The following is a 25,296-nucleotide window of genomic DNA, read 5'->3' as shown; positions in this document are numbered from 1 at the left end:
TGTTAATCGGGAAACCAAGATTTGGGGTGTCAGTGCTTTAGGGGCTGTGGTTTGGGGGGCATTTCTGCTCCCCAGGGGACGTTTGGTGATGTCTGGAGAGTTGTGGGTTGTCACAGCTACTGGGGGGGGGGCGGCGGCGATGCTGCTGGCATCTGGAGGGCAGACCCCAGAGATACCAAGAAGACCCCCAGGCTCTGGCGGCCCCACAGCAGAGAGACCCTCACCCTGCGGTGCCTGCCAGCCCTGAACCGCAGCAGCAGGACCCTTCCTGGTGGTGACAGGCCCGGGGCACCCCTCAGTCCCCCCACGAGGACAAGCTGGCTGTCTGACCTGTGGGCTGTGGGCGAGGTCTGGGTGGCCGGGCCCTGGGATGGTGGCAGGGTTTATGGTGGGCAGGCTGGGGCTGTGGTGCCCAGAGGCCTCCATGGGCGGCGACTGTGGAAGGCCGGCCATCTCCTCCGGAGGCAGCTCGCAGGCCCTGGGGTGTGGGGCTCGGTCCTGGGGCCGCCTTGCCCCCAGCTTGTCATCCAGGATCATTGCTGCCCGCCCTCACGAGCAGCCCTGGAGACGTCGTGGCTGTGGGGAGCCCCCGTGACCTGCAGGGCGGACAAAGCGCAGGAACCGTGGGCAGCCGTCTTGGTAGAAACGGCTTTATTAGAAACTGGAGTGCACGAGAGCGACATGCAGACGGGCGCGTGGCGGCCGAGGCGGCCGCTCCCGGGGCACAGCCGGTCCGGCTGGAGTGTGTGTTCACGCGGCCTCTGAGCTTGCTGAGTTCAGTGCTGAAAACCCAGGAGTTCATCTGCAGAACCGAATTCTCACATGAAAGCCACGTTAGGGCCAGGCGTGCCGCACGCCTCTCGTATTTCACGTATGAAGGAGCTAGGTGTTGGGAATGAATATATGTGGGAAAACACCCTGATGTTAGAAATTCAGCGTTTTATCAGGTAATGGTTTCCTTGAAATACCACTAGCTGGTTGCGCCAAAGAATCACTAATCCTAAAACTCAGAAGAATCGCGGGTCTCGCAGCGATTTGCAACGTAAGGACGCGGGTGCCTGGGACGGTCCGGGTCCTGGCCTCCCTGCTGCGGGTGTGTGAGGCCTCACCTGGTCCCCAAGCCGCCGGCCAGCGCGTCCTGCCCACGCTGGGCAAGGCGACACCAGCAGGCCGGTGGAAACAGCCCTGAGGAGTGCTCAGTGCCCCCGAGGCGGCAGGCGCCTCTCCTCAAAGCACAGTGGCAGCCAGCCGTGGGAGGCGGGCATGGCTGTGTGTGTGGCATGCATGGGTGCTGAAGGCGTCCGGGACCACCCCCAGGCGCCCCACTCAGCGGGGTTGCGGAGGGGCCGCTGAGGCTGTCTTGGCTTTGGAGCTGCCGTCCGAGTCCTGCGCCCCTGGATGCGGGCCTCGGCACAGGGAAACCCGCCCCACAGGGCAGTGCTCTCAGTGGCGGGCGGCGGGCACCGGGGCCATGGGGCACGGGGAGCGGCCGGGGGGAGCTGCGAGGCACTGGCGGGCAGCAGGAGGCTGGCTGGGGTGAAGGCTGTGAGGCTCAGGCACCCCCACCCCCAGGGCAGGGCGAGCAGCCAGCGCTCGGGGCAGAGGGCGGGATGCCTGGCGGGGTGCCTGGGATGTGAGCCCAGGGCTGGGCTGCGGTCCCCGGAAGCCTCAGGGCTTCACGTGGAAGGTTCCAGAACCCTTGGAATCTGTCGTTAGCAGGGGGACCAGGGGTCCGTCGTGGCAGACACAGGCAGACTCACGCAGACACTGCTCGGGGGCACCCGGGTTACAGGCCGAGGGGTGCGGGGCTCTGGGGGCAGGCTGGGCGGAAGCCGTTCGTCTCTGAGAAACATAATGAGCGTTCGGGGGTTCGGCTCCTGGGAGCCTACTCACCCCGGTCTGGTTTACATCTTACATCTTTAAATTTTACAGTCAGCCTCCTGGTGCCGTCTCCGGGGCCGCGTCTGAGCCCGCGCTCCCGTCCGACCCTCCTGCGCCGCGGGGGTCCCCGTCCACCCCCCGCCTGCCGCCTCCGCTACTGGAACGTGGCCCTCATCCTCCGCAGCTTGTCCTGGATCTTCCGGGAGTGCTTCTCGCTGGCTGCCTGCCGGGGGCCCGCCCCGCTGTCCGCCGCCAGCACAGCGATGTCGGCCCCGCTGAAGCGGGCGATTCTCTGCTTGAGCTGGGACTGCAGCTTGGGGTCGGGGGCGAACGTGTAGGGGTTCTCCTGGAACGCGTGGACCTGGCTCGCCACCTTGGCGATGTTTCTGTGTCGGGAAGAAATGGAACATGAGTTTGCACTCGTCTCAGGGGCGGTGTCGCAGCTGGTGGGCACTGGCCAGTCCCAGCCCGGCCGCATCAGAGTTCAGACCGCGAGGGGCCAGTCTGCTGTTCAGTCACAGGCCAGACCTCGTTTCAGGGCCCAGGCGTGTTCATCCACCTGCCCTGCGTCTGTCCATCCCTCCCTCCGTCCATCCGTCCACCTTTCATTCCACAAACGTTGACTGGAGATGTGCTGTGTGAGGCCCGGTCAGTGCTGAAATCCCCACGATAAGGAAGTGTGAGGCAGCCCAAGGCGGCAGACGAGCGCACGCGAGTTAGTCCATCTGGGCGGGTTAGGTGCTCTGCGCTTTGCCCCAGCCCTGTTCACTGACGTGGCGCCCAGGGAACCGGCCACGCGGGGAGCCAGCCTTTGCCTCCCAGAGCTGGGCGTCAGGCGGCGGCCGGCACTCCGGGGGACATCATCCTCTGAGCTGCGGGCCTCGGTTCTGCCCGGGGAGGCTGTGGACTCCCCAGACACATGTGCCCACCCTGGCTTTGGGTGAAGACGTGGTGCATTCCATGTGAATGCCTCCGTTGTTAATGAGGAGACAGGTGTGCAAACACACGCACCCGTGAACCGCGTCAGGAGGAGCACACGCGACCGGAGCCTGGCCAGGCCCTTTCTGGGCCGTGGCCTCCCCTCACTGCCCGCTTCCCCTTTGATCGCCGTGGGCCTCTGGCAGTAAGTGTGCCTTGTGGAAACAGTGTCATCTCTAAACTACTGTTTTCATTGACTGAAGCGGTCTCGCAGGCACAGCTGGCAACGGTGGGCTCCGTGCCCCCTGGGCCCTGCTCACAAAGCGAGGCTGCTGTCCTTGACCCCGAGGAGGCTGGACCAGCCTCCACCTGACTGCAGTGTGACAGTGCACGCCGGCGGGGCGGGGAGGACGGAGCTGTGGGTGGGGGTGCTCCTGGCAGACGGGCTGGCCCTGAGCTGGAGGCAGCATGGGCCTGGGGCGCTGCGGAGGGGCGGATGTGGCTGGGAGCCCCTGAAGAGGCTGGCCTGGGCCTGGGTGCGGAGGGGACCAGTGCCACACAGGCTGAAGTGGGCACAGTGACCCTCTTTGGGGGTGTCTGAGTCGCTGGTGGGGTCACGGTGAAGGTGGTTGCAAACAGTGCCCACAGTCTGTGCCTCCTGGTGGGTCCCCAGGGGTGCTGGCAGCTGAAGGGGCGGGGCCTGACCAGGGGTCCTCCTAGGTCAGCCCCAGGGCGGGGGTCCAACAGGAGAGCAGAGGCGGAACCGAGGGAAGGGGCAGCTTCGGGGGCCTGGGGGCGGCTGCACAGAGGTGGGGCTCAGGGTGTGCCTGCTCTCCCAGCAGAAGGGAGGTCACAACGACCTTCGACCTTGGGGCGGTGTCTGGGGCCGTGGATGCCAGCAGTGTGGGAAATGTTTACCCCGCGTTTGTGGAGGAGGAGGCAGCTGGGCGTCACCTGGAGGGAGCTTGTGGCAGCCTGGGCTGGGTGGGGGCATCTGGTCCAGGCCTCAGAGGAATAGGAGGGATGGGGAGACCCCTCACCTGGCTGGCTCGCCTGTGGGCCCCTCACCTGCTCGCTCGCCTGCGGGCCCCTCACCTGAGCTTGCTCCACCTGTGCGCCCCGTTGGTCATGGTGAAGCCTCCCGTCTCCAGCTGCTGTATGTGCATGGCCAGCAGGTGGGCTGAGGGCAGGGTGGGCTGGGCCCTGAGGCGCCGTCCTTCCATCAGACACAGGCTGTCACTCTTCAGGAACACCTGGGGCCCAGACGGGCGTGGGGTGAGCAGGGGCGAGGGGGCATCCCTGGTGCATAGCAGGGCCGGCCAGTGCCAGTCAGTGCCTGGGGCGCCACACCCCAATTTGCCATCCAATTCAAAGTGCCCCTTGGCTCCCGGGCTGGGGGTCCAGGCTCTGCAGCATGTGGGCACAGGAGGAACACTGACCCCCCAGAAAGACATGCGCTTCCTGCTGCTGAGGTGCTGGTTCCAGAAGCGCGCCGAGGGACCCCCACCCTAATCAGACTGAGCGCCGGCTGACCAGCGGCAGGCCCCCGGGTCTGCGGTCAGCTGAGGACACATGGGAGCCCTGCCACTGGCAGAGCTGGGCCTGGGCTGGACGCAGGCTGCCCCTGGCACCTCGGCCCGCCAGCCAGAGGCTGTGTCCTCGCTGACCGTCTCTCAAGGGGAAGCCAGGAGGAGGTGGGCTTCGGACACCTGCACCCCCAGCGGGAGTCAGACCCACAAGGCACAGTTGGCAGGCAGGGCTCCTGGAGCGCCCGCCCCTGCCTCCTCTGCCCGGGAGATGGGGAGGCCGTGCCCGGTCCTGGGGGGCCGTAAGGCAGACGGCCAGGCAACCCATCCCGCCACCCGTCACCCGCCGCCCCTGGGGGGACGCGAGCTCCTGGGAGCTCACGCACACCGGTACCTCCACAGCTTTCAGCTCCTCCATCACCTCCGCTATCTTCGCAGGCAGAATTCTCCAGGCCTACAGTGAAAGCGCAGGTGAAACCCCCTGGCCCCGCGGGGGCCCCCTGCCCAGCCACGCGGGGGACTCACCGCGCACTGGCGCACGGCCGCGTGCTCCAGGCCGCCCAGAATCTGCATGGCCGTGGCAAAGTTCCTCTGCTCATAGCAAGACTTCGCAATCAGCAGAAACTTGGAGAGCAGGTTCACCTGCAGCTGAAATTGGAGAATGAGACACTAGCATTCTGAGCTCCAAGGGTCGCAGGGCAGGGTCGGTGTCGGGGTGGGCGGAGCGGGCGGCCCAGAGGGACAGGCACAGACGCAGGCCAGTGCTCACTGTCCCCTGGACAAACCTCAGCTCAGGACAGACGGGGACAGCAGAGCACGCCCGTCCGGGAGGGGGGCCCACAGGGAGCCGCGGCAGTGTCTCCTCTGCCCGGCAGGTGGGACGGGGTTGTGGTGCCTGCTTCCACGGGGTCGCTGGTCCGCAGGGCAGAGCGCTGGGTCGGCTGGGAACCCCCAGCACCGCCCCCCACCCCCGAGGGAGTCTCTGCCCATGGCCCAGTGCACGGCCCCTCAGTCAGTGCTTGGATTTCACACGATTCTGGTGACCCCTCATTTCAGAAGTGCCGCACCCTGCGGACCGTCGCCACAGCCAGCACCGTCCTTCCAGGGGGGACACCACCTGCGACCCCACCACACACCCTGCTGCTGCGCTTGGCCGGCGCCTGGGTCCCAGGACAGCCCGGGGGTCACTGCATGTGGCCACTGCACATGGCCGCCCCCTGCCTGGCATGGGAACAGTTACACGCCTACTTCTCCCGTTGACATCTTTTTTCTTCACAGGTCTGGACAGACGCAAAGCAGGAGCTCCCCAGCCAGTGCCGGCAGAGCTGCCCCACACGGGGGCCGGCCTCGGACGCTGGGGTCTCGTGGCGTTCTCCTCAGGCGGCCGGCCTCTCTCCCGCCCCCAGGCTCAGCACTGTGGCCTGTGTCCCCGGCTGTCCCGACGTGGGGCTGAGTGACACGCCCTGGCATGGGCGGTGGGCTGCAGGGTTGGTCCACTCACCGTCGGTGGACACGGGGCGGCCTCCTCATCTCAGCTGTTGTGTCCTGTGCCTGCTTCCACAGGGTTGCTGGTCCGCAGGGTAGAGCACTGGGTCAGCTGGGAACCCCCAGCACCTCCCCCCACCCCACTGCTGAAGCCAGAGGCCTCACTTCCCTCTGTTCCTACCGTTACTCGTCTAAAACTAGGGCTTCCCTGGTGGCTTTGCTGGTGAAGAATCTGCCTGCGATGCAGGAGACCTGGGCTCAGTTCCTGGGTTGGGAAGATCCCCTGGAGAAGGGAAAGGCTGCCCACTCCAGTATTCTGGCCTGGAGGAGTCCATGGACTGTGCAGCTCCCGGGGTCGCAGAGAGGCGGACGCGACCGAGTGGCTCCCACTGTCAGACGTGCCACGCTGCTTCCGTTTCTCTGTGCCTCTGTTCTCCCGCGTCCCCAGGGATGGGATCTGAACGGGATGCGCTGCCACCTCTGAGGGCTTTTGTTCAGTTCAGTTCAGTCGCTCAGTCGTGTCCTCTTTGCGACCCCATGGACCACAGCATGCCAGGCCTCCATGTCCATCACCAACTCCTGAAGCTTGCACAAACTCATGTCCATCGAGGCGGTGATGCCATCCAGCCATCTCATCCTCTGTCGTCCCCTTCTCCTCCTGCCCCCAATCCCTCCCAGCATCAGGGTCTTTTCCAGTGAGTCAGCTCTTTGCATCAGGTGGCCAAAGGATTGCAGTTTCAGCTTCAGCATCTGTCCTACCAGTGAATACCCAGGGTGGATCTCCTGTAGGATAGACTGCTTGGATCTAAGAGTCTTCTCCGACACCACAGTTCAAAAGCATCAATTCTTCAGCGTTCAGCTTTCCAACTCTCACATCCATACATGACTGCTGGAAAAACCATAGCCTTGACTAGAGGGACCTTTGTTGACAAAGTAATGTCTCTGCTTTTTAATATGCTGTCTAGGTTAGTCATAACTTTTTTCCAAGGAGTAAGCGTCTTTTAATTTCATGGCTGCAGTCACCATCTGCAGTGATTTTGGACCCCAAAAAATAAAGTCTGACACTGTTTCCCCATCTATTTCCCATGAAGTGATGGGACCAGATGCCATGATCTTAGTTTTCTGAATGTTGAGCTTTAAGCCAACTTTTTCACTCCCCTCTCACTTTCATCAAGAGGCTTTTTAGTTCCTCTTCGCTTTCTGCCATAAGGGCGGTATCATCTGCATATCTGAGGTTATTGATATTTCTCCTGGCAATCTGGATTCCAGCTTGTGCTTCCTCCAGCCCAGCGTTTCTCGTGATGTACTCTGCATGTAAGTTAAATAAGCAGGGTGACAATATACAGCCTTGATGTACTCCTTTCCCAATTTTGACCCAGTCTGTTGTTCCATGTCCAGTTCTAACTGTTGCTTCCTGACCTGCATACAGGTTTCTCAAGAGGCAGATCAGGTGGTCTGGTATTCCCATCTCTTGAAGAATTTTCCACAGTTTATTGTGATCCACACAGTCAAAGGCTTTGGCATAGTCAATAAAGCAGAAATAGATGTTTTTCTGGAACTCTCTTGCTTTTTCCATGATCCAGCGAATGTTGGCAATTTGATCTCTGGTTCCTCTGCCTTTTCTAAAACCAGCTTGAACATCTGGAAGTTCACAGTTCACATACTGTTGAAGGCTGGCTTGGAGAATTTTGAGCACTCCTTTGCTAGTGTGTGATGAGTTCAATTGTGCAGTAGTTTGAGCATTCTTTGGCATTGCCTTCGAGATTGGAATGAACACTGACCTTTTCCAGTCCTGTGGCCACTGCTGAGTTTTCGAAATTTGCTGACAGATTGAGGGCAGCACTTTCACAGCATCATCTTATAGGATTTGAAATAGCTCAACTGGAATTCCATCACCTCCACTAGCTTTGTTCATAGTGATGCTTCCTAAGGACCACTTGACTTCACATTCCAGGATGTCGGGCTCTAGGTCAGTGACCACACCATCCTGATTATCTGGGTCATGAAGATCTTTTGTGTGTGTGTAGTTCTGTGTATTCTTGCCACCTCTTCTTAATATCTTCTGCTTCTGTTAGGTCCATACTATTTTTCTCCTTTATTGAACCCATCTTTGCATGAAATGTTCCCTTGGTATCTCTGATTTTCTTGAAGAGATCTCTAGTCTTTCCCATTCTATTGTTTTCCTCTATTTCTTTGCACTGATCACTGAGGAAGGCTTTCTTATCTCTCCTTGCTCTTGTTTGGAACTCTGCATTCAGGTGGATATATCTTTCCTTTTTTCCTTTGCTTTTCGCTTCTCTTCTTTTCACAGCTATTTGTAAGGTCTCCTCAGACAGCCATTTTGCATTTCTTTTTCTTGAGGATGGTTTTGATCACCGCCTCCTGTACAATGTCATGAACCTCTGTCCATAGTTCATAAGGCACTCCGTCTATCAGATCTAGTCCGTTAAATCTATTTCGCACTTCCACTGTATGATCATAAGGGGTTTGATTTAGGTCATACCTGAATGGTCTAGAGGTTTTCCTACTTTCTTCAATTTAAGTCTGAATTTGGCAATAAGGAGTTCATGGTCCGAGCCACAGTCAGCTCCCAGTCTTGTTTTTGCTGACTGTATAAAGCTTCTCCATCTTTGGTTGCAAAGAACATAATCAATCTGATTTCAGTGTTGACCATCTGGTGAGGTCCGTGTGTAGAGTCTTCCTGTGACATCCTCTGGCTCAGCTTTTGAGTTTTGACCATTTTCTGAGAGCAGAGTTTGCGTGTCGAAGTCCGTCTCCGGTGGTTCTGATGGCCAGCAAGCCACACGCAGCTCGGTGACCGTGTGTGTTTCAGACTCGATCAGCACGTCCACCCAGGGCGCGCTCTCCCTCGTCCCCACCCCACGCTGTCCCTGCAGACGTCACACCGCCCCGCGAACAGCCCTCCCTGCATCCTCCACTCACAGCAACATTGGCGCCGGCCCCTGACCGCCACCCCGGGTGGGGCTGGAGACGGCTCTGGCCTGCACCCGGGGCACCGATGCCCCTCCACATCCCCCCAAAGCGCTTGGAGGCCCGTGTGACGCCTCTGACGGGGTGAGCGGAAAGTTGCAGGTTGCTGTCGCTCAAGAGGACATCGAGGATTGGTGCAGACGGGGGCGAGGACAGGCTCCCAGTGCCCACGTCCTGGCACAAGTGAGGAGGGGTCAGTCTGTCAGCTAATAAACCTCTGAAGTTGGAAGATTCTCCCTGAAAGGGGAAAGACTGGGGAACTCTGGGTGTTGGTGGGCCTTGGGGCTTCCTCATCGGTGGGGGGTGGAGGCCAGGGAACCGCGGGGGCCCTGCCTTGAGTGCCCCTCGTGCTTGCCTACTCCAGGGGTTTCAGCTTGGGATGCCTCTGTGCACCCCCAGCAGAGGGGCTCGCCCAGGGAGGTGCCCTCACCGCTGGCACCCACGACCCTGTGCTGGGGCCAGAGCCTTGGGCACCGACCTTGGAGGTGTGGCTGGTCACGATCTCGGCGGCCACCCAGGTACTGACGTCGTCCGCGCTTCTTAAAAGCTGTAGCAGGTATTTGTCCTGGATGTAGTTGGGCAGAAATAAGCTGCAGGGTTTGGCTGACAGAGACTCAGAGGAGCTGGCCCTACAAGAGACGCAGGCGCGGCTCCAGCATGTCCCAGCCAGGACAAGGCAGTGCTTGGGACCCCGAGGAGGGGGTTGGTGTCCAGCTCGGAACCCCAAGGCATTGCCCGTCAGCCAGAGTGTCTGGAAAGGCATTTCCACCCGGTGGAAATAGCCAGGTGGAGCCCTCAAGCCCTTCGGCCACCCCAGGGCCCCCAGCTCCGCGGACACTCACCTGGGGACCGCTGCACTCTTGTCCGTGACGCCCAGGGCCCGCGAGTTTAAGAAGTGGACAGGGTGGCACTTCTGAAACAGCTCCTGCCAGGGACGAGGACACAGGGAAAGCAGCGCCCTGTCTCAGGGCTGGGGCTCTGGGAGGGGCTCTCCACGCCCACCCAGCAGCGGCAGGGGGTGGGCGGCCGCTGGGTCCCTGTCCCTGCCGTCGCCTGCCGGGTGACGGGGCCCAGGTCGGCAGGGGCTGGGAAAGGGCACCTGGGGGCTGGCCGCCTGCCCAGTTCTAGCAGGAAGGGCCCTGTGCAGGGCAGGGCAGGGCAGGGCGCCCCCCGCAGGCCGTGTGGGCCTGGCATCCCCACCTGCTGGAGCAGCGTCAGCTGGCTGAAGAGCTGCTGGGTGCTGTACTCGGTCAGGAAGTAGGGCCCCTTCTCGCCGGCCTTGGTGTAGGGCCCGTAGAAGTCCTCCAGGAAGCAGGGCTTGGGCAGGGCCGACGCAATGCTGTACTGGCGCTCCTTGTGGTGGGGCAGCGCCAGCCCGTTGCCCCGGGAGAGTCGCCAGGGGAAGCTCTGCAGGGCGGGTCCCTCCGGTTAGGGCGGCCTGGGCAGCCGGCGGCCGGGAGCCCCCAGCCTGGCTCAGCTAGAGCTGCAGGGCAGAGTCCTGCCTCCCGCCCGCAGCCACACTGACCCCAGGATTTCAGCGACTCCCCCGCAGACGGAGCTGTGCGGTTTGGTGCTACCTGCGTCATGGTGAGGCCCCCCCGAGACCCTGCCCCATTCCCGGCCACATCCCAGCCTGCCCTTGGCCCTAGGGTCAGGATGGAAGGGCGGTCTGAGCCCCTGGCCGGCCCTCTGTTGTCCGGGGCTGTGGCAGGCAGTGCCTGCCTCACAGGGCTGCTGCCCTGGAGCTGCAGGACGAAGTGTGCACGCCCACCTCTGCCTGTCTGCTTGTATAGAGGCATGCACATGCGTCTGTGAGTGTCGCCACGCCGGGCGCGGGACTGCTGCCCATCTTCCCGGGAGAGGCCGCACCTTCCGGGAGACGGTGTCCTCCGAGAGCCTCTTACACAGGGCGTTGAGGGGCCTGGCGTCCTCCTCCACGTCCTTGGGGTCCTCCAGGTCTGTACCACGTAGGGTGCCCTCAGCCCGCCGCTCGCTGCCCACCTCCAGCAGGCCCAGCAGGTGCTCCGCGGAGCCGTCCAGGGGCAGGATCTGGGCAGAAGCACGTGGGGTCACCTACCGCCTCCTGGGGGGTGCGTCCCCCCCGCCCCCCGCCTCACCTGGGAGGAGAGGTAATCCTGGAGCCTCCCCAGGAGCCCGGCGTTCCTCACGAAGTCCACGGCGTAGCAGTCCTCCAGCCAGGCCTGCAGGAGGCAGACGCTCCGCCTGTAGATCTTGGTGAAGGTGGAGGTGGGCTCCTGGTGGGCCCTGGAGGCAGAGGAGGCCTGAGCCGGGCAGGGCCCCCTGTGCCATCCCCAGACGGGACGGGGTGGGGGAGCGTGGCACTCTCTTTAGGGGGCACCTAAGCCTCGCCCCACACTGCCCGCCCGCCTGGGCAGGAGAGGGGCCGCTGCAGCCACTGCCCCCTCCAGCCTGCCCCGAGGTTGGGAAGGTGTCCAGAGCGGTGGAGTGGGCTGCGCGGGTGGAGGAGACGGGGGCAGGGCCTCTGTGAGTCCCCTCCCAGGGCGCCCAGCCTGAGCTTGTGCGGGAGTCTGGGGGCAAGGACAGGCCAGCTCAGAGAGAGCGAGAGCACGCTCAGCACTGCCCACCACACCCCCCTGTGCTGACCCTGCCTGCCGGCTGAGGCCCTTGGGATCCCCCGTACATCCCCTAGTCCACGGGGGTCCCACCTTCCTTGCCCCCACCCTGCTTCTCCCCATCGTGGGCATCAGTGGCTGCTCCTGGCCCATCTGCACCCCTCTCCACCGTTGTCCTTGCCCTGGGCCCTGGGGTACCTGGACAGGGTGCTGCTGATGCGGTCCAGCAGGAAGTGCAGGAAGTCGTGGGGGCTGCAGAAGTAGCGGAAGGTGTACAGGAACTGCTGGACGTAGCCCTCCAGGAAGGCGCCGCTGTGGGGGGTGGGGAGGCGGTCAGTGCAGGCCGGCCAGCACCCGGGCCTGGTGTGTGTGCAGGTGTGAGCGTGTGCAGACGTGTGGGTGTGTGTGTAGGGGTGTGTGCGGGAGTGAGTGTGCAGCTGTGTGCACACAAGAATGCACAGGTGTGGGTGTGAGTGTGCAGGTGTGTGTGCAGGTGACTGCAGCCATGTGTACTGCTGTGTGTGCAGGTGTGAGCGTATGCATGTGAGTGTGCAGGTGTGTATGGGTGTGAGTGCAGGTATGGGTGTGCGCAGATGAGTGCACATGTGGGTGTGTGTATGGGTGTGAGTGTGCACCTGGGTGCAGCTGTGTGCACTTTGCGTGAGTGCAGGTGTGTGCACTTGTGACTCCGGGTGTGCATGCATGAGTGCAGGTGTGCACAGGTAGGTATGTGGCTGTATTTGTGTGTGCGGGTGTTAGTGTGAGTGTGCGGCTGTGTGCACGTGTGTGAGTGTGCGGCTGTGTGCACTTGTGTGTGCGTGTGGGTGTGTTTGAGTGCTTACATGTGAACACGAGAGCCCTGTGCTGGAGGCACTGGCTGGACCACCACTCAGAACCATTGAGCTGGGGGTGTGGGGTACTGATCACATTAGAAATTCCTCAACATTTTCAGTCTGAAGACTTTTTAATTTTATGTTTTTAAAGGCTTTTTTTGCCTGTGCTCTGCGGCATGTGGGACCTAGCTCCCTGAGCAGGGAGTGAGCCCTGCACGCCCTGCATTGGAAGCTTGGGGTCTCCACCACTGGACGCCAGGGAGGCCCCTGAACACTTTCTCAATTTCAGTTTTTCAGGCTCTCCCTGTCTTGTAGAAACCACTAATTCAGAAAGCTGAGCAGGTGCAGGGGCCCTTCCCCAGCTGCAAATCACCGTCAGGAAAGAGGCAGGGCGGGGCTTGTGGGTGCTCGGCCTCAGGCAGGGCCCCCTCGGGGTGCCCCCAGCACCAGGAGAGCGAAAAGGAGGTGGGGGTCCAGGAGTGAGGCCCTGGGGCCCGCTGGTCCCCTGCCAGACCCAGCCAGGCACAGGTGGGACTGGGCAGCCGGGGTCTGGCTCCCTGCAGAGGGGACGCCTTGGGGGTGCTGTGCTCACGCATAACACACACGCCCCGTGACACACACACGATGTCTCCTGGAACAGTTCGGAGGGCTGTGGCGCTGAGTGACACCCCATCCCGCAGGGCAGGTGGAGGAGGAGGCCTGAGTCTGAGGGGCATCCCGGGGCACCCCCCCGGAAGGAGGCCCCCGGCAGCCCACCTGGGGAGGGCAACTTGGGGGGGCAGAGACAGCTGCCCCAGGAGGGCCCTGTCCCCTACTGGCTGTCAATAGCCTCCAGCCCAGAGAAGACCCCAGGGGCTCCAGAGTGGCGTGCTGAGTCCCTAGAAGCCACCCTGGGGTGACGCTCCCACCATCGTGTGGGAGGAGGTCTGTGTCCAGCCTGGTTGGGGCTGGGAGGGATGGGCCCTTAAGGAGGCTGCCCAGAGCCTGAACCCCATGTGGGGCTCGTGGGTGCACCAAGGGATGGGGGGGTCAGGGGTGCCTGGGAGCCCTGGGAGTGAGCGGCCTGGCCCCTCCCTGCTGCAGGTGAGCCCTTGTGCCCGTGTTATTAGTTGGGGGGTCCCATGAGCCTAAGGGGCTTCCCCGGTGGCTCAGTAGTAAAGAACCTCCCTGCAGTGCAGGAACCACAGGAGATCTGCGTTCAATCCCTGGGTCAGGAGGATCTCCAGAGGAGGGCATGGCAACCCACTCCAGTCTTCTTGCCTGGAGAGTCCCATGGACAGAGAAGCCCAGTGGGCTACAGTCCCTGGGGTCACGTAGAGTTGTTGCGACTCAAGTGACTCAGCACGCGTGCACGTGAGCCTCACCCTGTTCACGCCCAGCAGCGCTGTGGACAGCTGGCTGGGTGCAAGCTGCCCGCAGCTCTGGAACCCCGTGTTAGTTAAGGGGCGTCCGACCTAGGAAGCTGGGCGCGGTCATGGTGCCTTGGGGGGGCCCGGCTGCGTGGAGTCGAGCCTGGCAGGCTGTCGGTCATGGCGGCCGGGTTCCCGGGGGTCTCCTTCAAAGTGCCCCATGCACACCTGACCCAGACCCCCAGACCCATGTGTGTGGGTCTGGGCCCCTCAGTCAGGAGCCTGGCCAAGGAGGCCAGTGGGCGCCGACACGGACAAACAGATTTCTGATGGAAACTCTACATAGAAGCGTGCAGCCCCACCTCGGGAGCGCAGGGAGACGCCCACCTCCTCGACCCCACCCTGGGCCTGTCCCCCCTGGTCTCCGGGAGCCTGGGGGGCACAGGGGTCCCAGCGTCCCCCCCGGGCTGCACCTGGAGTACAGGTAGGCCATGAGCCCCAGCGGGGTGCCAGCCTGCAGGACGCGCGCCTTGGGCTGCCGGCCGCCGCGCGGGTGCTTGCTGACGTTGTAGAAGATGAGGGACGAGGACTCGTCCAGGGGGCTGAAGTCCAGCGTGTCGCAGTGGGCGGCCGCGATGTTCACGATCACGGGCAGCGCGCAGGGCTCCAGGCCCCACTGCTCCGCGTACACGACCTGGGGCACGAGTCAGCGCTGTCTGCCTGCCTGGCTGCCCGCTCATCCCGTGCCTGAGCCCGGGGCGGCCGCTCAGAGGCGGGCATGTTTCCGGGGGTTTGGCGGGAGGAGCCTCTGGAGGGGGAGCAGGGGCCTTGCCTGGAGGTACTTCTTGGCCAGCCCGAGGAACTGCACCTTGGACCGCATCTCCTCCAGCTGCCCCTTCAGTTTGGACAGCATGGTCTTCACCTCGGAGCCTGGGGGTGGACGCAGTCAGCACGAGGCACCCAACCCTCTCAGGATGCCTGCCACCAGCCCGGCCCTGGCCCAGCGAGGCTACCTTTGTTCCTCTTCTCCTTCTGTAGGAGCTTCTGGTAGAACTTCAGGGTCTTTCGGAAGTTCCTCTTCTCGATCATGAGCTGCTGCTCCAGCTCCTGGAGAAGAAAGAGCCATGAGCCCCCGGCGCCTGCCCTCGGGGGTTCAGGGGAGGCAGGCTCGCCCACAGGGCCGAGGCAGGCCTTAGGAACATCTGCATCTGCTCAGTGGAATTAGACATGTCAGTTGATTGGAAAGAACCAGATTCGATGGACTCACTCAAAACAAGGCAGCCAAACGTGTGGTGTCGGTGACCACCAGCTCTCCCCACCAGGCCGGCCGGCCTCCCCGCAGCCGCCCAGGAGGAAAGGCAGGCAGAGTGGGGTGGGCGCGTCCAGTGCCCTCTGGTCAGAGGGGTTGCCTTCCGGAGAGAACTCCAGGCGCCATGTCCCCAGCTGGGGGGACCCGGGCCCACGCCTCTCGTGGTTTCCTCGGTCTCGGGCATCGGCTGTGAGTGAGGCTCCACGGGCACCTGTGGTTCCATGAGGCCCCTCTGTGGCCCAGACCCATCCGCTGAGGCCCCCACCCCACGCGTACCGCCCCTGAGGACCCCTGTGCGATGTGGGCTGGGCACCGCCCTCATGTACTCAGCCGCCTTGCTCTGGCCATGAAGCTTGGACACAGCCAGCAGTGCAGACCCCGCAAGCCCACCAAGCCAGTCCTGCCCTGGAGCCACATGCAGCCCCCTGGAGCCCAGCACTGGGCTTCTGTGCAGAGCCCCAGGCAGCAGGGGCGTCAGCCAGGCCAAGGCCTTAAGGATAAACGCGTGAACGAAGATTCACAGCGTGGCTGGTGTGAGCGGGTGTCAGCCCGTGGGTGCAGCCTGGCAGGCACACCGGCGGGCTCGGCCCCAGGCGGGCTCGGGTGGTGGGTCCACATGAAACACAGGTTATTTCTTCCTGCCCTAACCCGACCAAGGATTCTCAAAGAGTTAAAGGGGCATCTGTTCATTAGACCAATAAACAGGGATGACCCGAGGCACAGTTTAGGCCCACTGGCCACTGGATTTACGTGGACCTGAGGTAGACTAGGGAATAACAGACTGGTTCCAAACAGGAAAAGGAGTTCGTCAGGCTGTATACTGTCACCCTGCTTATTTAACTTCTATGCAGAGTACATCATGAGAAACGCTGGGCTGGAAGAAGCACAAGCTGGAATCAAGATTGCCGGGAGAAGTATCAACCTCAGATATGCAGATGACACCACCCTTACGGCAGAAAGTGAAGAGGAACTCAAAAGCCTCTTGATGAAGGTGAAAGTGGAGAGTGAAAAAGTTGGCTTAAAGCTCAACATTCAGAAAACGAAGATCATGGCATCCGGTCCCACCACTTCATGGGAAATAGATGGGGAAACAGTGGAAACAGTGTCAGACTTTATTTTTCTCGCTGCAAAATCACTACAGATGGTGACTGCAGCCGTGAAATTAAAAGACGCTTACTCCTTGGAAGGAAAGTTATGACCAACCTAGACAGCATATTCAAAAGCAGAGACATTACTTTGCCAACTAAGGTTCGTCTAGTCAAGGCTATGGTTTTTCCTGTGGTCATGTATGGATGTGAGAGTTGGACTGTGAAGAAGGCTGAGCGCCGAAGAATTGATGCTTTTGAACTGTGGTGTTGGAGAAGACTCTTGAGAGTCCCTTGGACTGCAAGGAGATCCAACCAGTCCATTCTGAAGGAGATCAGCCCTGGGATTTCTTTGGAAGGAATGATGCTGAGGCTGAAACTCCAGTACTTTGGCCACCTCATGAGAAGAGTTGACTCATTGGAAAAGACTCTGATGCTGGGAGGGATTGGGGGCAGGAGGAGAAGGGGACAACAGAGGATGAGATGGCTGGATGGCATCACTGACTCGATGGACGTGAGTCTGAGTGAACTCCGGGAGTTGGTGATGGACAGGGAAGCCTGGCGAGCTGCGATTCATGGGGTCGCAAAGACTAGGACACGACTGAGTGACTGATCTGATCTGATCTCATCTGAGGTAGACTATAGATAAAACTGGACTCACAAGTTGGAAAATCCAGAAAGTGTGGACAAAGAGAAGACAGAGGTGAATGTCGATTAGTGCCTCCCACCTAAACGCTCCGAGCAAAGCCCTGTTAGGACAGCAAGCTGAGCAGACACCGCGACCTCAGGCCGCGGCGAGCCGGGCGGACGGCGCCCCCGCGTGGTCAGCGGCGGGAGGTGACCGCGCGCCCTCTGGCGGCCCCGCCCACCCAGGCCTCACACACGCGCGCCTTCTGGGAGCAGATGCGAAATGTGTCCACGGGCTTTTTATGCCTTTTGTGTTTTCCCAAGGGCCCTGTCTGTAACAGACACGGTGGGTCTCAAGTGTGGAGCTGGGGTCAGGGTCACCCAGGTCAAGAGCGGAAGTGCACAGGCACTCACCTGCCTGCACTCAGGTTCCAGGGGACTCACCTTCTGGGGCAGGAAGAAGTGAGAGATGGTCAGCGGTCTCCCTCCCGGCGCTTCCCAGCCCACCGTGCCCCTTGGGACCGTCCCCCGAGTGCGCCGCCTGCAGAACCGCTGTGGGACCCGGTGTGGGAGCCTCCTCCCGGCCATGGGGTTGCGAGCAAGCCACAGACAGCGGCCCAGCGTGTCTGAGACCTGAGCTGGTCTCCCGTCCTCCCTTAAGGACCACCCTCATGGGACACAGGGGGCAGCTGGGCTCATCCATGGTCCAGTCTCCCTCCAGGAGCTGCCATGCCAGGAGAGCCTGGGATTGAGGACAAGGGCCCCGCGGACCCCACCAGGCACGTGCCCAGGTGGCCACAGGCAGCACTCTCCCCAGCCCTGAGAACAGCGCGGGCTGGAAACGCGTTGCCTGTCCTCAGGGGCCCACACTGATATAATGCCACCAGCGATCGTGACCTGTGACAATCAAGGTTGTGACCTGTGGTGTCAGAGGTCATGACACTTAATATATGAGGATGTGATCTGATACAGAGGTCATGACCTGTGGCATCCGAGGATGTGACCTGTGGTGTCAGAGGTCATGACTTGTGACACTGGTGCGTGTGACCCGAGCCATCAGAGGACACCCGGGCCAGCCCGCCGCCCTGCCCAGCACCATCGAGCGGGGGCTGCTGGCAGGTCCGCGTGGAGCTGCCTCTGCCCAGGCCACGTCCTCCTGGCCCCACTGCCCAGTGGCCCTCGTCTGGGGTCCCACCTCTTGGTCCAGCTGAGGTCAGTGTAACAGCAGTGTCTTGGCGGGACGCTGTGGGTGCCTGGGCTCGGAGTTGAGGGGGTGCCAAGGAAGCCCACAGGGTTCGGGGACCCCCACCCCAGGGTCTCTTCTCTATTAGATTCAGTTACAGTGGGGTTTCCCAGGTGGCGCAGGGGCAAAGAGCCTGCCCGCCGCTGCATGAGACGGGGACACGGGTTCAGTCCCTGGGTGGGAAGATCCCTGGGGGAGGGCGTGGCAGCCCACTCCAGTGTTCCTGCCTGGAGAGTCCCATGGACAGAGGGGCCTGGCGGGCCACAATCCCTGGGGTCGCAGAGTCGGGCACGACTGAGCACGCACACGATGCGTGGCTGCCAAGAGCACAGGAGGCTGCTGGCTCTCCAGGACTGAGGCCTGCCGGGCTCTTTCTCTCCTGGGACTGAGTAGCCAGATGAGGACACCCAGGAAGGTGTGGCTGGACGGTGCTGAGGCTCACGGCGCGGGGCTGCAGGGGGTGGTGGGGACGGGAGTGGGGCCCCCGGCTGCTGCCCGCTCCCTCCTGTCTGTTCCCTGGGGCCTGCCCTGCGTGGCTGTGGCCCAGGTGGGAGCCCTGGTCACTCAGGAGGGGGGCTGCGGTCCCAGTCAGGGCTCCTGGTCGAGAAGGGGCAGACCCCCAGTGGCCGGGCAGAGACCTGGGGTTTGGAGCTCTGTGGGGCTGCCCTGCACGTGGGCTGGCCAGGCCTGGACACTCCCATCCAGGACCTGCCGTCACTCTGCTGACCTGGGAGGAGCCAGGGCTGCCCCTGACCTGGAGGGGCACACAGAGTGTGCTGCCCACCAGAGAAGCAACCCTGGGGCCTGGCCGAGCTGACCGCCACGGCCCAGGAGGTTCTCACCTCGTCATGCTGACCCTGCTACCCAAACCCAGCTGTGGTCCCCAGGGCAAGGTGACCTCCTGCCAGCCGGCCCCTGGGGGCCAAGACCCCAAAAGAGAGAAGCCGATTCCTGCCCCCGAGGTGGGGGTGCACGCACATGAGCACACCCCACCTTGGAAGACACACGGTGGGGGCCCCGCCCGGCACGGTGGCCACAGGAGCAGGTGGGACCTGGGAGCCCTGGCTCGAACACGTCCTCCTGGCCCGCAGTGCGCTGGGGCCAAGCACCGTCCCACCCCCACAAGCCGAGGGCAAGCGCAGGGCTGAGCACCCTTCCCCCCTCAAGCCAAGACAAGCAGGGCTAAGCACCGTCCCCCAGCTGAGACAAGCGCTGGGCCGAGCACCCTCCCCGCAGCCGAGACAAGTGCAGGGCCGAGCACCGTCCCCCCCCAAGCCAAGACAAGCGCGGGGCCGAGCACGCTCTCCCCAGCCGAGACAAGCACGGGGCCGAGCACCCTACCCCCAGCCGAGACAGGTGCAGGGCTCACCGGACTCTGGGTGTCGGCCGCAGGGTCCCCGGGGGCTTTCTGCTCGGCCAGCTCCTGCACATAGCTGTGCACGTCGGCGCCAAAGCAGTCGGCCTCGTAGAAGGCACTGCACCAGCCTGGGCTGCAGCTTGTTGCGCCCAGCGGGGCGGGGCTCACAGCCGGGCCACGCTCGGGGGCCCGGGAGGGCCGGGACTCGGCCTCGGCGCCCCCGGCCAGGCCCCCGCCCTGCGGCTGGGCCTCCGGCTGCCGCTCCCTCCCAGCTTTGACAGACTGCTGAGGCCGGAACCCCACTTCGAAGTTGCCCTGAGAGAGCGCGTCTGAGTCCACACCCGGCTTCTCCTTCCCTGGACAGAGAAGAAGGGGGGTCACACGTGACGACGTGGGTTCCGGGAGACAGTCCAGCCCTGACTGCTGGGAGAAGCATCAGGTCCCGAGGAGGGGCTGGGAGGGTCCTCGGGGTCCCCTTCCGAGTGGGCCGCTGTGCGGGGCGGAGTCAGGGCAGAGATCCCAGGGAACCTCCGCCTGTTCTCAGACGAGGCAGAAGGACCTGGGAACCCGGGGTCCCCGCGAACATGGGGCTGTTCTTGGGCACCTCCACCGGTGCACGGTGCCCGAGCATGCGTGCAGTCCGGCGGCCATCCTGCGCGTGAGCGCGGCCACACTGCCTGGCCTCTAGGGCTGTGACCCGTCAGACGGGCTTTGGGGACGTGACTGAGACTTCAGTCATCAGGAGCCTGGGGCTCCAGCTGCAGGAGCAGCTCGGGGTCTTTAAGGACCCCGGGGTCTTAAATGGCTCGTGTCCAGCAAGGATGCCATTGGCACCCCATCACCACACTGCTGGCCCAGCCCTCGCCCTTGCAGCCCACTGCGGGTCTGCAGAGCACTCCCCCCACCCTGCCCCCACAGAACAGACCCCCTGGAGGAGGGCCTCACCCCAGAGCCCTGTCTCACCCAGCCCAAGACGTGAGGCCCTCCTGCTGGATGGTGAGCAGCTGCTCGGAGCGCGGGTCCTGCTGCCCTCGGGCTGCGACCCAGTGTCTTCGGAAGCACTGTCGTCAGAACGGAGGACCCTGCAGGAGCCCCCAGGACCCCTCCCAGGCTGACCAGAGGTGCTCCCAGGTGGAAGGTGGGGGGCTCGGGACGGAGGCCCTATCCACACCTATGGGACAGCCTGGACACAGGCGTGATGGACACGGGCCCTTGGACAGAGGGCCTTCTGGGCACCTGTCTCCCCTCGAGGCCCCTCCCGCAGTGCTGTGGAAACAGGGCTCGGCTGGGGTGGAAGGCAGGTGTGCGTGACCCTCAGTGTGGGGTGCTGGGGGCCCGGGAGGACTGGGGCTGAGACGGGGCTTGGGCTGGCCTGGGAGTCAGTGCGCCTGGCCCTTCCAGGCACAGGCCTGCTGGGTACCCCGCCCACATCGCCCTCTGCAGTCCCCCAGGAGGGGTTGGGCCACAGGCACTGGGCCTGTCCCGTGAAGGGTAGGGGCCAGGAGCACTGGGGAGGGAAGCCCACCGGCCCTGACTCCTGCAGCTGCCACCTCACCTCCGACCCCAGAGGAAGCTGGGCAGCTGGGCGGGGGGACGTGTCCCTGCAGGGGCACCCGCCCACACCCCAGGGTGCTGGCCCAGGGAAGGGAGGCGCCCCCTTCCTGCCGGAGGAGCGGTTGCACAGGGAGAACTCCGGCCAGAAGCGGGGCCATGGTGGCTTCTCTGGGGAGGGCGCCCAGCTGGACTCGGGCAGGAGGCGAGCCCCTGGGGCAGGCGGGGGTGGGAGCCCAGGTGGAGGAACCGGGGGTCCGCGCCAGGAGGGGTCTTACTTCCCCGAGGGCGGCGTCCGTCCGTTCACCACGTTGAAGAGGCTCTGCAGCAGCTTCTCGCCCCAGTAGAGGTCGCAGAACTTTTCGGATATGGCCCCGCAGAACGTGGCGTAGGTGAGGTCTTTGAGGGCATAAATGTACTCCCCTGCGTTGGTGGAGGGAGGAGTCAGGATGCAGTGAGCGATTTGCCGGTCTCGGGGCTGGCAGGCAGGGCGCACAGCCCGGGGAGGGGCAGACGGGTCTGGGAGAGCGATTTGCCGGTCTCGGGGCTGGCAGGCAGGGCGCACAGCCAGGGGAGGGGCAGGCGGGTCTGGGACTCTCCTCCTGCCCCGCCTGTGCTGGGCCGCATCACGGCGGCGGGCTCCGTGGTGACCTCCCCCATCCCCGCGTGCCCACCCCTGCTCCTGGGCCCTGTGACCCCTGGTACCCATGATTAGAGCCTCCAGCCCGCGGTCCAGGTAGCCGTCGGAGGCAAACTCCTCTTGGATGAGGCGCGTGGCCTCCTGCAGTGCTGGGCAGGCCACCCCCTCCGGGACGGGCGGGGCATCCACGCTGGACGGACAGAGCTTGCGGTCTGCTGGCTGGGGCGCCTCGGGCTGGCCTCCTGGGGCAGCTCCGGGGCTGTCTGGATTCTCTGTGGCCAGGGAGGGGCCCTGTGCGGCTAATGGGGGGCTCTCAGGCTCCTGGCCTGCCTCCTGGGTGGTCCTGCTTCTAGGAGGCTCAGCTGGGGGGTGAGGGCTGGGGGGCGCTGTGGGGGGCCCGAGCCCAGCAGAAGATGCTTGAATTGGGGTGAGCTCCTCTGCCCCTCGATCCTCGGAGGACTCCTGTGTCTCCAGGGGCGGGCGTGGAGCCGGAGATTGTGGCCTTGGCATTGACGGCCCCTCTGGTGGGCTGGCAGGGGTCCCGGAGCACCCCTGGGCTGAGCCTCTTGGCACTGACTCCCTGAGGGGCCCTGGGGGGCTGGGCGCTGGCTGCATAGATGTCTCTGGGCTGGGGGCCGTGACAGCCTGCTTCCCATCGCCCTGTGGGTCCAGCTGGCCTCCTGTGGCTTCTGGGCTCTCCGCTGGCCCTGAGGTCAGGGCGGGCCTGTCCCTGTGAGTGGAGCAGACGACACTCAAGGGGCGCCTGGGACCCCGCCAGCCCCCAAGAGCGGCACTCACCTAGAGACATCTGCGTCCGCAGTAAGGACGACGGGCCTGCAGTGAGTGTCTGGAGAGGTGAGCGCCTCTGGCAGCAGCATGGCCCCTCGGAGGCCAGAGGGCTGACTGGGCACTGGCCCCTGCACGGCCGCAAGCCTGCTGTCGCCAGCGATCCGCACGAGGTCTGGGGACAAACAGGGTGACCGGGGTGGGCGAGGGCCTTTGTGGGGGCCGGCTATCGGGAGTGCGGGCCGTAGTGAGTGCGGCCTCAGTGGGCGCTGCCTGGACGGGCCCAGCAAGCCCAGGGCTGGTGCGAGGGAGAGTCTGAGGAGAGAGGCGGAGGGAGGTGCATCCAGGGCTGCCCCGAGCTGGCAGGGAGGGCGCGGTACTTGGCTGAGTGGCTGGAAGGTTGGAAGAGGCCAGTGGCCTAGCCGCAGACGGGAGGCTCTGTGGGTCGTGTGGTGGGGGGTGCGCTGGGAGACATGGGCCGCGAGGCAGAGCTGAGTCGCCTGCTCTGGCCGCTGGACACAGGGAGGCCTGAATGCAGGGTCAGAGGAGCCGGGGGGAGTGAGGCAGGGTGGCTGGGGGCCAGCTCTGGACATGCCGTCTGGGGTCCTTGGCCACATCCAGCATCCACGCGGGGCTGGACTGGAGACGGGCAATGATGGGCCCGGGGCAGGGGAGGCAGGGAGGGCCAGTCCCAAGGCCCACCTGAGTCAGGCCTGGGTGCGGCTGCCAGGCCGGGGTCCAGCTCGACCACTGAGAAAGCGCGCTGCAGACCAATGGTCTCCTCTTCCTGGTAAACCTGGGGCAGAAGGACGCGGCCAGCTCCGCGGGGATGAACGTGAGGCCCCAGAGGCGTGGCCTCTGAAGCCTGAAACCCCCAGCGCTGACAGGCCTGGCTTCTGCCTCTCTGGAGTGGGAGCCCCCGGGGCACATGGGCTTCTGGGAGCAGTGGGTTCCACTGGTTCCTGGGGTGGGGGCCGGTCAGGCCTGGGACAGCCAGGCCTCATGTGGACGAAGGTAGCAAGTGCGTGTCGCATCCAAGGGACTGTGTCGCCACCTGACACGGCCCCGCCCAGTCAGCACGCCCGGAAGCTGAGGGTCACTCTGCGACCCCCAGGATTGCCAGGGGTTCAGCAGAGACCAGGGTGGGGGCCTGGCCCCCAACAGCGGCACAGTCAGGCCAGCGGATGGGCGTGACCTGCCGCCCTGGCCCGGGGTCTCCTCCTCCCTGCGCAGGAGGAGCGGGAGCCTCCCCCCACAGCCCGGGCAGCACAGAGGGTCTGCGGGGTCTGCCGCACCCGGCTTACCCGGCAGGTCAGCGCCCTTAGGTGGGCCAGGATCTTGCGGCTGTCCATGCCCCGCTGCAGGAGGTAACCACTGCAGGTCTGAAAGCAACCACAGCCCAGCGTCCAGACACACGGCCACGGTGTGCACTCCAGGGGCGAAGCCGGTCGGAGTGTGCAGTGGCAGCCAGAGGCCTGGGGGCTTCTCGGCAGGAGGACCCCACAGCACCCCTTCATGGGGAGAGCCTGGGGGCTGGGCTGCGATTCAGAGTCCCCGGCTGTCCTGGCCATGGTCAGCTGGGACGCCACGGATCGAGGGGCTACACCCAGCCTGGTGGACCCGTGGAGGAATATGGGGAAGTCGGGCATGTGGGGGTCCGTAGGCGGTCAGGGGTCCGCGCTCGGGCCCAGGCTACCCCCATCCACCCTGCTGGTGGATGCACTGGAGACCAGGAGAGGCTGGGGGAAGGTCGTGAGATGAGCAGCAGAGGCCCCTGGCCGCCCATCCACGAATGAACCCATGCGCTCCCCGTCCGACCCCGACCTGCCCCAGAGACGAGAGCCTGTCCGGCCCCCCGCAGTGCAGGTACCTCGATGGCCTCCGCGGCAGAAGGCCGCTCCTGGGCGCTGCGTCTGGCCATGTGCAGGAGGAGCGTCTTGAGCCTGCGTGGCAGGGCCAGCTTGCGGTCTCGGGGGACACTGAACTTGGCGGCCGTCCACAGGACCGCAGCCACGCAGTATACGGAGGCCTGGGTGGGCAGAGGGGCGGGCGGCGGGCTCAGAACTGCCCACAAGCGGGGGGCGTCCTCAGAGCTTGGAGCCCCACCACAGATGGCAAGCTGCACACCAGGCTCTGGCCTGGGGCTCTGACCAGTACCCACAGGCATCAGAGCCTCAGCGTGAGCAGGAGGACCTGGGCCCCGGCCACACCTTCCAGCTTGCTCTCCACGAGGGGAAGGTGGCCCTGCGGGGGCCCGAGGCCCAGAGCTCCCCGAAACCCTACCGTGCTGCTAAACGCTGACAACAGGCTCCCTGAACAAAGCACGTCCTCCCGGTGCCCACAGAGGTCTGTTTTATAATGTGCTGATACAAAGGGTGTGTCACATGCGCTTGAGAGCGTCACGGAAGGGCCGATGCTCCTTTCTGTAAGCTTGTGGAGTTGGCCACTTCTCCCCAAGGCCTCCCCCTGATTTTATCTGACTCTTGTATCTGCAGCCAACCTGTGACCAACTCGAGCTTCCGACCTGCATGGGGCCAATACCTTTGTTTCTCTCGAAAAGTGAAAGCGAAACCAGAGACACAGCACTTCTGTGCTGATCACGTGACTGTGGCCAAACCCCGCAGGGTCGCTCCCAGACCTCACGCACTCCTCGGTTCAATCTTGTCATATTCGTCCCCCACGGCTGTCATTAAGTCTAGCCAACTGACAAGACGAGGAATCAAGCCCTGAGTTCAGCGCTGGTGGATTTCCATGGTGTGAAGACTCACGCGTGGCCGGCTCCCAGCCGTCAGTGCAGTGGAGCCCGGGGTTGGGGGACACGGGGGGCCCTTCCTATGGGGCTCCCGCCCGGAAGCACAGACACAGCCGACTATACCAAGTCATTGTCCAGTCGCTCAGTCGTGTCCGACTCTGCGACCCCATAGACTGCAGCACACCAGGCCTCCCTGTCCATCACCAACTCCCGGAGTTCACTCAAACTCATGTCCATTGAGTCGGTGATGCCATCCAACCATCCCATCCTCTGTCGTCCCCTTCTCCTCCTGCCCTCAATCTTTCCCAGCATCAGGGTCTTTTCCAATGAGTCAGCTCTTGGCATCAGGTGGCCAAAGTACTGGAGTTT

At 63.6% G+C, this 25,296-nt stretch overlaps 1 protein-coding gene across 1 annotated transcript in view; it reads right to left on the bottom strand.

Annotated features, from left to right (window-relative positions):
* Positions 1-636: 636 nt before the first annotated feature.
* KNDC1 (kinase non-catalytic C-lobe domain containing 1) overlaps positions 637-25,296 on the bottom strand; it is a 53,171-nt gene continuing 28,511 nt past the window's right edge. The window contains exons 10-30 of the mRNA XM_086379081.1: positions 24,046-24,204; positions 23,480-23,557; positions 22,878-22,971; positions 22,188-22,350; positions 21,455-22,119; positions 21,028-21,172; positions 20,162-20,259; positions 19,211-19,554; positions 14,591-14,684; positions 14,410-14,507; positions 14,051-14,271; positions 11,594-11,707; positions 10,919-11,066; positions 10,671-10,850; positions 10,002-10,208; positions 9,644-9,726; positions 9,280-9,430; positions 4,851-4,973; positions 4,720-4,779; positions 3,895-4,052; positions 637-2,267 (exon numbers count right to left, since the gene is read on the bottom strand). Coding sequence (XP_086235207.1) covers positions 2,036-2,267; positions 3,895-4,052; positions 4,720-4,779; positions 4,851-4,973; positions 9,280-9,430; positions 9,644-9,726; positions 10,002-10,208; positions 10,671-10,850; positions 10,919-11,066; positions 11,594-11,707; positions 14,051-14,271; positions 14,410-14,507; positions 14,591-14,684; positions 19,211-19,554; positions 20,162-20,259; positions 21,028-21,172; positions 21,455-22,119; positions 22,188-22,350; positions 22,878-22,971; positions 23,480-23,557; positions 24,046-24,204 — 3,615 coding nt within the window. The 3' untranslated portion in view covers positions 637-2,035. The remainder of the gene's footprint in view (positions 2,268-3,894; positions 4,053-4,719; positions 4,780-4,850; positions 4,974-9,279; positions 9,431-9,643; positions 9,727-10,001; positions 10,209-10,670; positions 10,851-10,918; positions 11,067-11,593; positions 11,708-14,050; positions 14,272-14,409; positions 14,508-14,590; positions 14,685-19,210; positions 19,555-20,161; positions 20,260-21,027; positions 21,173-21,454; positions 22,120-22,187; positions 22,351-22,877; positions 22,972-23,479; positions 23,558-24,045; positions 24,205-25,296) is intronic.

The sequence above is a fragment of the Bos grunniens genome, chromosome 26 (genome assembly GCF_055505025.1).
Source record: "Bos grunniens cultivar Pamir isolate PY7600 chromosome 26, Bosgru_T2T1.0, whole genome shotgun sequence".
Classification (NCBI taxonomy): Eukaryota; Metazoa; Chordata; class Mammalia; order Artiodactyla; family Bovidae; genus Bos; species Bos grunniens.
The sequence above is the reverse complement of the archived record's forward strand: the minus strand, read 5'-3'. Positions and strand labels throughout refer to the sequence as shown.